The sequence below is a fragment of the Macaca mulatta genome, chromosome 2, assembly GCF_049350105.2.
Source record: "Macaca mulatta isolate MMU2019108-1 chromosome 2, T2T-MMU8v2.0, whole genome shotgun sequence".
Classification (NCBI taxonomy): Eukaryota; Metazoa; Chordata; class Mammalia; order Primates; family Cercopithecidae; genus Macaca; species Macaca mulatta.
In genome coordinates this window covers 112,383,579-112,397,533 of record NC_133407.1, presented here as the reverse complement: position 1 = coordinate 112,397,533, position 13,955 = coordinate 112,383,579, and the positions used below count along the sequence as shown (strand labels likewise).

At 44.7% G+C, this 13,955-nt stretch overlaps 1 protein-coding gene across 42 annotated transcripts in view; it reads right to left on the bottom strand.

Annotated features, from left to right (window-relative positions):
• ARIH2 (ariadne RBR E3 ubiquitin protein ligase 2) overlaps window positions 1–13,955 on the bottom strand; it is a 72,093-nt gene that overhangs the window by 15,243 nt on the left and 42,895 nt on the right. For 39 of the 42 annotated variants that reach the window (XM_077992767.1, XM_077992768.1, XM_077992782.1 and 36 more), the window contains 5 exons: window positions 11,012–11,079; window positions 7,364–7,427; window positions 4,724–4,874; window positions 3,202–3,323; window positions 832–941 (listed from right to left, as the gene is read on the bottom strand). In XM_077992767.1, the coding sequence (XP_077848893.1) occupies window positions 832–941; window positions 3,202–3,323; window positions 4,724–4,874; window positions 7,364–7,427; window positions 11,012–11,079 (515 nt within the window). Of the gene's footprint in view, window positions 1–831; window positions 942–3,201; window positions 3,324–3,504; window positions 3,622–4,723; window positions 4,875–7,363; window positions 7,428–11,011; window positions 11,080–13,955 lie in introns of all 42 variants that reach the window. The other 3 variants (XM_028844110.2, XM_077992797.1, XM_077992771.1) reach the window with 2 other exon arrangements.

Here is a 13,955-nt window from a genome sequence, read left to right as displayed (position 1 = left end):
CGCAGTGGCTCAATCCTGTAATCCCAGTACTTTGGGAGGCCAAGGTGGGCAGATCACGAGGTCAGGAGTTTGCGACCAGCCTGGCCAACATAATGAAACCCTGTCTCTACTAAAAATACAAAAATCAGCCAGGCATGATGGCATGTGCCTGTAATCTCAGCTACTCAGGAGGCTGAGGTAGGAGAATTGCTTGACCCTGGGAGGTGGAGGTTGTGGTGAGCAAAGTATGCACCACTGCACTCCACCCTGGGCTACAAAACAAGACTCCGTCTCAAGAAAACAACAAAAAATGAGAGAATATAAGGGTCATATACAGTTGTGATAATGCAAGGTAAGTGATCAGGATAGTGTCTGTCATCTGGTAAGCCTTCGGTAAACTTTAGTTATTCCCATGGTATCTACTGAATGAAGTGAACCTTCAGTAGATGTAGAATATATTTATGACTTAGTTTTACAAAAATTAGCCAAGAAAGGCCAAGACAGAGAAAGATTAAAATGCTGAAGATTATACCTTTCAAACACAGTAATATGTGATTAGCTATAAAGATAGATACATCCCACACAATCTCTGGGCCATGAGACTTAGTAGCATAAGCCACAACACATTCTCCAAGAACCTGTGTCAATTCCTTGCCTCCAGACTGAGCATGTATTGAAGACCTAGTGGAATATGAGATGCTGGGCATAAACCTACCCACTTGGAGCACGGTTGCTCTATTGGCTCAGAGACCCTGCCTCTTCCAGTGCCGCCCTCACATGGAGCAACAGCAGTGGTGCTTTGGAGGATGGGGCATGAGCCCAGGGCTGCTCAGCACTCACACTCACTCTTACCAGAAGACCTCGTTGCACCGATTGCACTGTACTCGGCGAGCTCTAGGCTCTTGTACCCGAATAACCATGGGGCAGTCTGCACCAGGGCACAGCTGGAGCTGGTAATGACTCTGTGAATACACCAAGAGGAAACAATGAGGACATCTCTTAGTTGCTGTCTAAAAATCAGAATCCCCTGAATATTCAAACACTTTCTGTTCTCCCAGCTGATGACTTATATCAAGGGGTTATATAAATTCAGAAAGGATGTTGTGAAAACCAAACATAAGCCAGATATTAAAGAGGAACTTAGGACGTCTAGCTTAAACCAGGTAGCAACTCACTGGAATGATCTAAGGTTATATAGAATTGCACCAGGCATGGTGGCTCCTGCCTGTAGTCCTAGCTACTAAGGAGGCTGAGGTGGGAAGACTGCTTGAGGCCTGAAATTTGAGGCAGCAGTGAGCTGACTGCACCAATGCATTCCAGCCTGGATGACAGCAAAACTCTGTCTCCAAAAAAATTAAAAAATAAATAAAGCCAGACCTACAGTGGCTCATGCCTTGTAATCCCAGCACTTTGGGAGGCCGAGGCAGGCGGATCACCTGAGGTCAGGACTTTGAGACTAGGCCAACATGGTGAAACCCCGTCTCTACTAAAAAACACAAAAATTAGTTGGGGCCGGGCGCGGTGGCTCAAGCCTGTAATCCCAGCACTTTGGGAGGCCGAGACGGGCGGATCACAAGGTCAGGAGATCGAGACCATCCTGGCTAGCACGGTGAAACCCCGTCTCTACTAAAAAATACAAAAAAACCCAGCCGGGCGAGGTGGCGGGCGCCTGTAGTCCCAGCTACTTGGGAGGCTGAGGCAGGAGAATGGCGTAAACCCGGGAGGCGGAGCTTGCAGTGAGCTAAGATCCGGCCACTGCACTCCAGCCTGGGCGACAGAGCGAGACTCCGTCTCAAAAAAAAAAAAAAAAAAAAAAAAATTAGTTGGGTATGGTGGTGCAAGCTTGTAATCTCAGCTACTCAGGAGGCTGAGGCTGGAGAAGCACTTGAACCTGGGAGACAGGTTGCAGTGAGCTGAGATCGTGCTGCCACTGTACTCCAGCCTGGGCGACAGAGTGAGACTCCATCTCAAAAAAAAAAGAAAAAAAAAAGTATCTCTGAGGAGCTCAATGACCCTCAAAGGCAGCAAACAGCATAAAGAACAAGGCCTTCTATTTATCCTGTGGCATGTGCATGACAAGAACCAGACCATAAATTAATCTGGAAAGCTTAGGCAAAAAAGACAAATACGAAAGTTATGCTGCATTGGGTGGATGGCTTGAGCTCAGGAGTTCGAGACTAGCCTGGGCAACATGGTGAAACACCCATCTTTACAAAAAATACAAAAATTAGCTGAGTTTGGTGGTGCATGCCAGTAGTCCCATCTGCTCGGAAGGCTTAGGAGGACTGCTTGAGTCTGGGAGGTCAGAGGCTGCAGTGAGCCATGTTTGTGCCTCTGCACTCCAGCCTGGGTGACAGAGTAAAACCCTGTCTCCCCCCACCAAAAAAAAAGAAAAAGAAAAGAAAATTATATTGCATGGAATCAGCAGGCCTAGCAAATGGCCTAATAGAGGGAAAGGACTACAAAAGTGACCATGCTGGAATCCTGGACAAGTTTTCCAATTACTCAAAAAGTAATACCCCTTCTCTCTGCTCAACCACACAGGGAACCGAATATAACAGCAGCTCCTAAATATGCCTAATTTATATTCATCCACTGAACACACAATAGCTTCTTTAAGCCACTGTGTACAAGGTGGGGATGTGTGTCTATGGAAGAGAAAATCAAGACTCAGAATTAAAAAAAAAAAAAAAAAAGAGAGGCTGGGTACAGTGGCTCACGCCTGTAATCCCAGCACTTTGGGAGGCTGAGGCAGGCAGATCATGAGGTCAAGAGATTGAGATCATCTTGGCCAACATGGTGAAACCCCATCTCTACTAAAAATACAAAAATTAGCTGGGAGCGGTGGCGCATGCCTGTAGTCCCAGCTACTCAGGAGGCTGAGGCAGGAGAATCACTTAAACCTGGGAGGTGAAGGTTGCAGTGAGCCAAGATCGCGCCACTGCACTCCAGCCAGGCAACATAGCAAGGCACTGTCTCACAAGAGAAAAAAAAGAGTGGTCACAAAGCAAGGAAGTATCCAAGTTTCACACAATGGTGTGTCTGACTCTAGGGCCTGTACTCTTCACTATCACTCTAGTGGTTTTCAAACTTTTTTAAACCTATGGAGCTCTTTCTTCGAACACAATCACTTAATGTCACCCTAGTCTATAAAGTAAGTAATGACCCTTTGATGGAAGGTAGGCCCAGGAAGACAGAAGGCAGAACAAAGGCTGGCCATACCTCCACATAGTCCCTGAAGAGGTAGCGCCTGTATTTCTCTCTCAATTCTTCATTGGGAAGCAATGGAAACACGAAGTCCTCTGGTGTACGGAGTGGACAGTCCTGAGCCATACAAGAGACTCCTGTTGAACAAAAATAACCTGATGAGGCCAGGTGCAATGGCTCATGCCTGTAATCCCAGCACTTTGGGAGGCCAAGGAGGGCAGATCACCTGAGGTCGGGAGTTCCAGACCAGTCTGATCAACATGGTGAAACCCCGTCTCCACTAAAAATACAAAATTAGCCAGGCATGGTGGCACATGCCTGTAATCCCAGTTATTCGGGAGGCTGAGGCAGGAGAATCGCTTGAACCCAGGAGGCGGAGGTTGTGGTGAGCCGAGATCGCGCAATTGCACTCCAGCCTGGGCAACAAGAGCGAAACTCTGTCTCAAAAACAAAAACAAAAACAAAAAACAAAAAAAGCAAACAGGCCGGGCGCAGTGGCTCAAGCCTATAATCCCAGCACTTTGGGAGGCCGAGAAGGGAGGATCACGAGGTCAGGAGATCGAGACCATCCTGGCTAACACGGTGAAACCCCGTCTCTACTAAAAAATACAAAAAACTAGCCAGGCGAGGTGGTGGGCACCTGTAGTCCCAGCTACTCGGGAGGCTGAGGCAGGAGAATGGCGTAAACCCGGGAGGCGGAGCTTGCAGTGAGCTGAGATCTGGCCACTGCACTCCAGCCTGGGCGACAGAGCCAGACTCCGTCTCAAACAAACAAACAAACAAACAAACAAACAAACCATCATGGACAACCATACTGCAGAAGACACAATGACACAATTTGCCCACCCAATTCACTCAACAAATCCAAGTTGCATAAAAGAAACCCTTCAAGCAACAGAATTTATTCAAAGAGAAATTAGCATATTTTCACAGCAATGAAACTAAAACATTATCCCAAATGATATCACTAATGGCACCATTAAATAACAAAAATCATTTTAAAAATCGTTATTTAGAGTTCTTGACTAACAACTGAGTTTTGTGATGTTTAACATTATTTACAGGTGATTATCACCAATTGTGGGACTCTGCAGATATCAATTAATGTGATACTAATTTGTTTCAGTATCATCAAATCACAGTATAACAAATATTCCTGTAACTAATCATCAAATTTGATTTGTGCTATGTTACCTAAATAGCAGCAAACTCTTGTGGGCATTTCTGAGTTATGGTTGCCACTTGTGGAATCAAGGTAGGCATTTTAAAGGACGGTTCTCCCAAAAGGTGAGAGAAGGTCGCTCTGCACTCAAGTCAACATTTACAACAGTGTATTTAGTTTTCTCATTTTGCTTGCTGAGGACTGGGGAAACCTTTGTCACTGTTTGTATTGATGTATTTGAAAATCATTAGTTCTGATGATAAAAATCTCAATCAGGCTCAGAAGAAAATACTCAGTTTACTTGAGTACATGAAAAAGCAGAGTCAAAGATAAACACTTAATGCCAGCTTTTTATAAGTTCTGTGGCAGACTCACCCACGCCCACGCCATCCTTGATGAGAACTGAGCAGTGCTGCTCCCAGCAGCTGCGGCAAAACTGGTGCTGACAGGCCAAAGAGAGTAGGTTTTCCTTTCGCACAAACTGCATACACACTGCACAGTGGTGAGGGGGATGGGATGTGGGAACCTGGAGAGAAACAGAGCCACATGAGCCAAAGAGGAATCAGGTCCAGGAGGCCATAAGGGTACCACATGCAGCCGGGTGCATGGGAAGTGATCCTTACCCTGCAACAAGTATCAGCACTCAACTGCAATGTGTGGACTCTGAGTCCCAAGGGTACTAAGCTAAAAGTATACAACAGGAAGGCTTCCTGAAGGAGGTAGCAGCTGGGCTGGGCTTACAGAATCACCAGGATTCAGAGGCAGAAAGAAGGCTGAAATGAGAACTTACGGTGGTTTATAATGGCAGACTGAAAAACTCAGGGTTTCAGAATTGCCAAGGTCCTTAAGAGGTCACTTAGTCCAACTTCTTTTAGAAGCTATCAGGTTTCTTTTGTAAACTACCCCTGTTAAGCACAGCAGAGTTGCCCCTCACAACTACTAGAAACCCAGTCACAAAGGTTATTAGAGGATAAGTCTATAAATCGTCTAACGGCCAACATTGTAATTTTACTTGTCAAGGACAGTGGTTTCACTATATCGATGTGCCCAAACCACAAAATACTACAGCCTTTACCAAGTTACAACTCATCCTTAATACACCAGATGTCACATGTAATTAATATGGGGAGGTGGCAGGGGGATGTGGAGACACCTACTAGGGAAGAAACTCTTCTAGAATGTGTGCAAATAACAGTATAGCATGTACTCCAGAATCCACATTATGCTACACAAACTGGCAGAGAAAGACAATCTGGGGATCTTGGCTAAAACCACGAACCAATGGAAAAGTCCACTTACAAGAACAGTAGCTTTTTTTTAGTTTACTGGAAATATAAAAAAAACAAGTTGAGGAAAAGAACTGGATTCTCATGTTTATCCATTTTGCTTCTGGAAACCTTTGTCTTAAGAGGCTGCAGAAATTATGTGGTGATCTGAGCCCCAATTCTGCCTTCCAAGATATATTTTAGCATGGCCCTCATTCAAAAAATATTTGACAAATGTTCGTTTAGCTCCTAGATACACAGGAAATTGCTATGCATTATTAAAATACAGCTTCTATGGTAGGGGTGGTAAAACAATATGAGTTAATCACTATAACACACGTGTAAAAGTTTATAGATATAATTAGGTGAGTTTCCAGAGGAATGATCCAGGAGAAAGGCTTTGTCAAGGAGGTGGCTTAGATTCTTAGATTCCTTTTGATAGAGTCTCTGTCACCCAGGCTGCAGTGCAGTGGTGCAATCTTGGCTTGCACCAAGTGGTGCAACCTCCACCTCCCTGCTTTCAATCGTTCAAGTGATTCTCTTGCCTCAGCCTCCCAAGTAGCTAGGATTACAGGTATGAGACGCTATGCCTGGCTAATTTTTGTATTTTTAGTAGAGATGGGTTTTCACCATGTTTGCCAGGCTGGTCTTGAACTCCTGACCTCAAGTGATCTGCCCGCCTCGACCTCCCAAAGTGCTGGGATTATGGGCCTGAGCCACTGTGCCTGGCCGGACTGGGGTCTTTTTTTTTTTTTTTTTTTTGAGACAGAGTCTCGCTCTGTCGCCCAGGCTGGAGTGCTGTGGCCGGATCTCAGCTCACTGCAAGCTCCGCCTCCCGGGTTCCCGCCATTCTCCTGCCTCAGCCTCCCGAGTAGCTGGGACTACAGGCGCCCGCCACCTTGCCCGGCTAGTTTTTTTTTTTTGTATTTTTTAGTAGAGACGGGGTTTCACCGTGTTAGCCAGGATGGTCTCGATCTCCTGACCTCGTGATCCGCCCGTCTCGGCCTCCCAAAGTGCTGGGATTACAGGCTTGAGCCACCTCGCCCGGCCCGGACTGGGGTCTTTAAAGGTGAATTCCCTCTCTCTAAGCGAAGGTGGAAACAGAGTCTGGACGTTCTAGGAAGGGAAGGCACAAACAGAATAGAAGACATGTGCGGTAATCTCAGAAACACCAAGGCACCCAGAAAGAATGGAGTGCAGGCTGAAAGTGCAGAGAGGAAGGTGGGGCTGGAGAGGGCCAAAGGACAGGCAATGATTTAGTCCCTAACTGTAAGGAAACTTTTCAAACCGTAACAGAAGATTTAAGTCAATACTAGAACAAATACTGTGGGCATGTTGAACTATAAACAAAGCAAAGATAGTTTTTTTTTTTTTTTTGAGACAGAGTCTTGCTTTGTCACCCAGGCTGGAGTGCAGTGGCATGATCTTGGCTCACTGCAAGCTCCACCTCCCAGGTTCACGCCATTCTCCTGCCTCAGCCTCCCGAGTAGCTGGGACTATAGGCACCCGCCACCAGGCCTGGCTAATTTTTTTTTTGTATTTTTAGTAGAGACGGGATTTCACCGTGTTAACCAGGATGGTCTTGATCTCCTGACCTCGTGATCCGCCCGCCGTGGCCTCCCAAAGTGCTGGGATTACAGACGTGGGCCACCGCGCCTGCCCAAGCAAAGATAGCTCTTAACGACACTGCAAGCCAAAGCAAGAACCATGTGCAATCATGAGAAGCCTCATTCAAGTAATAGACACTCACATGTTTTGATGGATTAGGCTGAACTCGAGCCTCAACAAGCAGTTGAGCAGAATTGGACTTGAATCTACAAAACAAAAAGCAGAAATGAAGGGAATCAGAAGCTAAAGACATTTTTACCCCTGAACAATAACAGGACAGACAAAGATGTTTAGAGAATCTTTGTCTCTACTTTCTCATAGAACCAAGCCTCCTTTTATCTCAGTACAAAGACTTTTTTCCTCAAGACAGAAAATGCAAAATATAAAGGAATAATAAAAAATATAAAGCCTGATAAATTACGCTACATTTAAGAACCTCAATTCATCAGAAGACACCAAAGTCAAAAGCCAAGCCATAAGCTGGAAGATAATTCAATATATAAACTTCTAGGCCAGGCTCATGCCTGTAATCCCAGCATTTTGGGAGGCTGAGGGGGGCAGATCACTTGAGGTCAGGAGTTTGAGACCAGCCTGGCCAATATGATGAAACCCCGTTTCTATTAAAAATACAAAAATTAGCTGGGCATGGTGACACATGCCTGTAGCCCCAGCTACTTGGGAGGCTGAGGCAAGAGAATTGCTTGAACCTGGGAGGCAGAGGTTGCAATAAGTCGAGATTGTGCCATTGCACTCCAGCCTGCAAGACAGAGCGAGACTATCTCAAAAAGAAAAAAAAAAAAATTCTATATATATGGCTGGGTGCAGTGGCTCACGCCTGTAATCTTAGCACTTTGGGAGGCCGAGGTGGATAGATCACTTGAGGTCAGGAGTTTGAGACCAACCTGGCCAACACGGTGAAACCCCATCCGGGTGTGTTGGCTCATGCCTGTAATCCCAGCTACTTGGGAGACTGAAGCAGGAGGATCGCTAGAACCTGGGAGGTGGAGGTTGCAGTGCAGTGAGCAGAGACTGCACCAGCCCGAGAACAGAGCAAGAGTCTTGCTCTGTCTCCAAAACAAAACAAAACAAACATACACACACACACACACACACACACGTATAACTGGCAAAGGATTACTATTCAGGAAAAATAAAAACTCATATATATATATATATATGTCTGGTGAAGGATCAGTATTCAGAGTAAACAAAAACTCCTAAAAATCCATTTGGTTCTAGGAACTGGACATAGGAGAAGGGGGAAGGATCCATTTAGAAGAACAACATAATTCAATAAAAAATGGGGAGAAGACTTAACAGGCATTTCAAAGGAGGAGGCAGCAAAAATGGCCATTATATATGAAAAGATTCTCAACCTCCTTAATAATATAGGACATTGAAACAATTAGATGCCATTTACAGCCACCAAATTGCAAAACTTTAAGTCTTACAGTATCAGGAACACCTATATACTACTGCTGAGCATGTAAAGTGGTAAATCACTCTGGAAAACAACCTGGAATTATTTAGCAAAGGCAAAAATAAATGTATGCTATAGCCAATAATTCCTTTTCTATATTTAACTCCAGAAAAATTATGTGACAGTAGGAGTCACCTACAATAATTTTCCATTTAAACAGAATTATCAAGTGGCAATAAAGTGCCACACAAAGCCCAGGTCAACAAATTTCCAAGATATTAGGAATTGGAGCAGAAAAGAATTATATCTCATCTATGTGATTTCTATCTAGTCAGAATGCTTCCCTCAACTATCCTTATTGAGGGGCCCATTTTATTCCTAATTCCCACACTAGTCTTTTAAGTCTCTTTTGCCATCCAAACCTCCACTCCTGAGTTATGCTGAAAGAGTTTAGGCAGTGAGAGATATCCTATTGCCAGAACCAATGCGGTTCCCGAGTTTTGGGCAGTAGTATAATAATAAGGCAGCAGAAGTTCATCTGCAATTTCATCTAAATGTATTCCAACTCAAGTACACAGGATGAGAGCAGTTAGTGAATCAGGAACACATTTGCTCTTTCCTGATTGTGCTGAGCTGTTCCAGCTGGTATGTCCTTCCCAGTTGTGTTCAGCCTGGAGAAGGAAAAGCACGACCTTCCTCTGTAAATTCTACTAAAAATACAAGAATTAGCCAGCCGTGGTGGCAAGTGCTGGTAATCCCAGCTACTTTGTAGGTTGTGGCGGGAGAGTTGCTTGAACCCTGGAGGCGGAGGTTGCAGTAAGGCAATGTCGTGCCACTGCACTCCAGCCTGGGTGACAGAGTGAGACTTTGTCTCAAAAAAATAAAAATAAAAAAAATCATACCATATGAGAAAGGAAGATTTACTGCAGTGTGAAAGAGTAGGAATGGTAACAAGTACTTCTCACCAGAGGGAATTTTGCTCCCCACGAGTTATTTGACAATGTTTGGAGACATTCTGATTGCCAAGGACTTAGAGGTGTGGCAGAATAGAGCCCAGGGACGCTGCCAGACATCCTACAATTCACAGATCAGGCCCCCACAACAAAGAGTTATCTAGCCTAAAATGTCAATAATGCTGAGGATGAGAAACACTGTGCGAGACAAGGGCACATGCCTCCAAGGGTGAGCATAAAAGATTCCTACAGAGGATGCAGAGGAGGAGGTGTCCCTTTTCCTGACAACTTATAAGACATCTTGAGACTCTAAGGTCTGTATCTTAAGATCTCTAGTTCTGGAGGAGGTGGAAAGAAATACTCAAATATGCTGCTGGTAGAGGTGGTGGGTGGTAAAGCAGCCTGTATTTTTTTTTTTTTTTTTTTTTTTTGAGACAGAGTCTCACTCTGCCACCAGGCTGGAGTGCAGTGGCACAATCTTGGCTCACTGCAACCTCCGCCTCCAGGGTTTAAGCGATTCTTTTGCCTCAGCCTTCTGAGTAGCTGGGACTACAGGAGTGCACCACGACGCCAGGTTAATTTTCATATTTTTAGTAGAGACAGGGTTTCACCATGGTGGCCTGGCTGATTTCAACTCCTGACCTCAGGTGATCCGCCTGCCTCAGCCTCCCAAAGTGCTGAGATTACAGGCGTAAGCCACCACGTATGGCCAGCAGCCTACATTTTCTAAAGGAAATATGACTTGTACTATGATACAATCCTCAAGTTGACATATCCAAAAGAAGTAAAAGATGTTGGCATGTGTTACCTAGAAACGCACTGATTAAAAATTAACAATGGAAGCCGGGCGCGGTGGCTCACGCCTGTAATCCCAGCGCTTTGGGAGGCCGAGGCGGGCGGATCACAAGGTCAGGAGATCGAGACCACAGTGAAACCCCGTCTCTACTAAAAATACAAAAAATTATCCGGGCGCGGTTGTGGGCGCCTGTAGTCCCAGCTACTCGGGAGGCTGAGGCAGGAGAATGGCGTGAACCCGGGAGGCGGAGCTTGCAGTGAGCCGAGATCGCGCCACTGCACTCCAGCCTGGGCGACAGAGCGAGCCTCCGTCTCAAAAAAAAAAAAAAAAATTAACAATGGAAAAGAAAATCTGAATTAACTTCACTGTGCAACAACAGAGGTTTGGAAAAAGCATGGAATATCTACGATAGAATACTGTGCTAGTATAAAACTGGGGTAGGAGAATATACTGAAGACATAGGGAAAGTTCACAACATATTAAAAGAAGAGGATGGAAAACAGAATCCAATGTTTTAAAAATATACCATGCATATTGGAATATAGTCCAAAATGTAAACAATAATCACCATGGAGAGCAGAGCTATGGGCAATGTTATCTCTCCTCCCCCAAATACCTTACCTGTCCAATATCTCTGAAACTTGCCAGTGGAAATTAACTAATATAAGTTTAGCAACTGAATGAGATACCTAGAAAGAAGAAAGAAAAAAAATCGAATTATAATTGCATTTTCTTTTAAGGTGTTTCACATTTTGAGAACCGCATACATTCATGTCTATGCCAAGCCCAGACTGGATTACCAAATTCCTCCTCTTGGTTCTCTGCTTTGTCTTTTAAGTTCAGACTCTTACAATCTTAGTGATTTCAAGAATCTCTTGATTTTCGATCTTTGTTTTCATTAATATACCTTTCAAGAAAATTAATTTCATTTGAAACTTAAAGACACTCATTTTACAATAACAACCTAGCATCTATTAATAACATAAACAACAGAGCTGGGGTTTCCTTCATGTCATATATGTTCCCTCAAGCTGCTGTAGGAGGTTGTACACCAGAAGCACATCTCTATTAAGGCCTGTTACTTGTAGAAAATCCCCAGGTCTGGGTTTGCATAAACCCTACAGAAACACCAGAAAACAACCAACAAAACATAAAAACCCAAAACTCAGTTTAAAATCACTGAATTCCCAGCAGCCAATGAGTCCTAGTTGCAAGGACAGTTTCAAAATTTGTGGGCAGCCTTTCTGGCCTCTATATGTTCTTAGGAGACATTTAAAGCACATGGTTATAGCTACTAAAGAACCTTAGAAGGTGGTTGAGCTAGCAATTCTATTTCTGTAAAGTCTCCCTGAGGAAATGACAGAGGATATGTTTACCACAGGATTATTTACAATAGTAAAAAATTAGAAATAACCTAAATATCCAACAAAAATGAGTTAAATAATATATGACAGATCTATGCAATGGACTACTACGCGGTTATTTTAAAAGATTTAGTTTATTGACATAGAAAGATTTTTTTTTTTTTTTTTTTTTTTGAGACAGTCTTTGTCACCCAGGCCAGAGTGCACTGGCTGACCTCGGCTCACTGCAACCTCTGTCTCCCAGGCTCAAGTGATTCTCCTGCCTCAGCCTCCCGCGTAGCTGGGATTACAGGCATGCGCTACCACACCCAGCTAATTTTTGTATTTTTAGTAGAGACAGGGTTTCACCATATTGGCCAGGCTGGTCTTGAACTCCTGACCTCAGGTTATCCGCCTACCTTGGTCTCCCAAAGTGCTGGGATTACAGGTGTGACCCACTGCACCCGGCCACTATTTTTTTTTTTTTAAATAATGAGCTGCACTATGTTGTCTAGACTGGAATACAAGGCTATTCACAGGCATGATCAGAGCACACTACAGCTTTGAACTCCTGGGCTCAAGTGATCCTTCCACCTCAACCTCTCGGGCACTACAGGTGCATATCACTTCACCCACCTTAGAAGCTCATATTTTAATGTTAGGTTAAAGAAGCATATAAGCATCTACATGTTATAGTCGTAATTTAGACGTAAGCTAGTTACAAAACACCCTAAGTGTCAAGACTTGGGTGAGACCACAGAAGACTGGGATGTGTTTAGAAGCCTTAGATCATCAGGCTTCCCAGAGAAAGCAATACACACCACGAGGGTACTACTAAAGCAAGGAGAAAGTAGGAGCATATTTACAGTTAGGGTGACAAGAAAACACACAGAACATTGTCTGCTCACTGGACTGAGTCCTTAAACAAGAGCTACCATGGATCCGTAAGGTAGTATGTGTCTGGTCCACAGATAAGAACTGCAGCAGAGGAAAGACACACAGTGACCACCACATGATCCCTCCTTCTAGCACTCAAGTCACTCCTGAAAGGAGACAAGTGAGCACCTACTAAACAAGGGCACATCCCAGTATATAATGAGTGTCAAAGGCTATGCAATCAGTGAGTGCTTCCTGTCCTATAGTCCAGGTACATCTGGAGAAAAATCAAGGACTCAAGACAGCTTACTTCGCTCAGGATGGGGGTCCCTATTTTCCTTCCAAGGTAAGTGGCATCTGACCCATGCATGCTGCCACAGTATTTTCTTGCAGAAGCCCATGTAGACTTTAGGCCTAGGTTTCCCAAATTATGGCTGGTATTTCTTCTGTGTCCTCAACAAAGCTATTCGTCCCCAACAGACCACTATCACAAAATGAGAAGAGAGACAAGACATCTTGTTTAAACTTTAACAACTGCTGAAATACAGCCTTTGGATACAAATAGCTTTTTAATTTATTTTTTATTTTATTATTAGTATTATTATTATTATATATTTTTTGAGATGGAGTCTCACTCTGTCGCCCGGGCTGGAGTGCAGTGGTGCGATCTCAGCTCACTGCAAGCTCCACCTCCCAGGTTCACGCCACTCTCCTGCCTCAGCCTCCCGAGTAGCTGGGACTACAGGCACTTGCCTCCATGCCGGGCTAATTTTTTATAGTTTTAGTAGACACAGAGTTTCCCCGTGTTAGCCAGGATGGTCTTGATCTCCTGACCTCGTCATCTGCCCGCCTTGGCCTTCCAAAGTGCTGGGATTACAGGCGTGAGTCAGCATGCTCGGCCTATTTTATTATTATTATTTTTGAGATAGGATCTCACTATGTTTCTCAGGCTAGAGTGCAGTGGTGTGATAGCGGCTCACTGCAACCTCCACTTCCTGGGCTCAAGTGATACTCCCAGCTCAGCCTCCTGAATAGCTGGGACTACAGGTGCAAGCCACCACGTCCAGTTAATTTTTTAAAATTTTGTAGAGAGGCCGGGCGCGGTGGCTCAAGCCTGTAATCCCAGCACTTTGGGAGGCCGAGACGGGTGGATCACTAGGTCAGGAGATCGAGACCATCCTGGATAACACGGTGAAACCCCGTCTCTACTAAAAAATACAAAAAACTAGCCGGGCGAGGTGGCGGGCGCCTGTAGTCCCAGCTACTCAGGAGGCTGAGACAGGAGAATGGCCCGAACCCGGGAGGCGGAGCTTGCAGTGAGCTGAGATCCGGCCACTACACTCCAG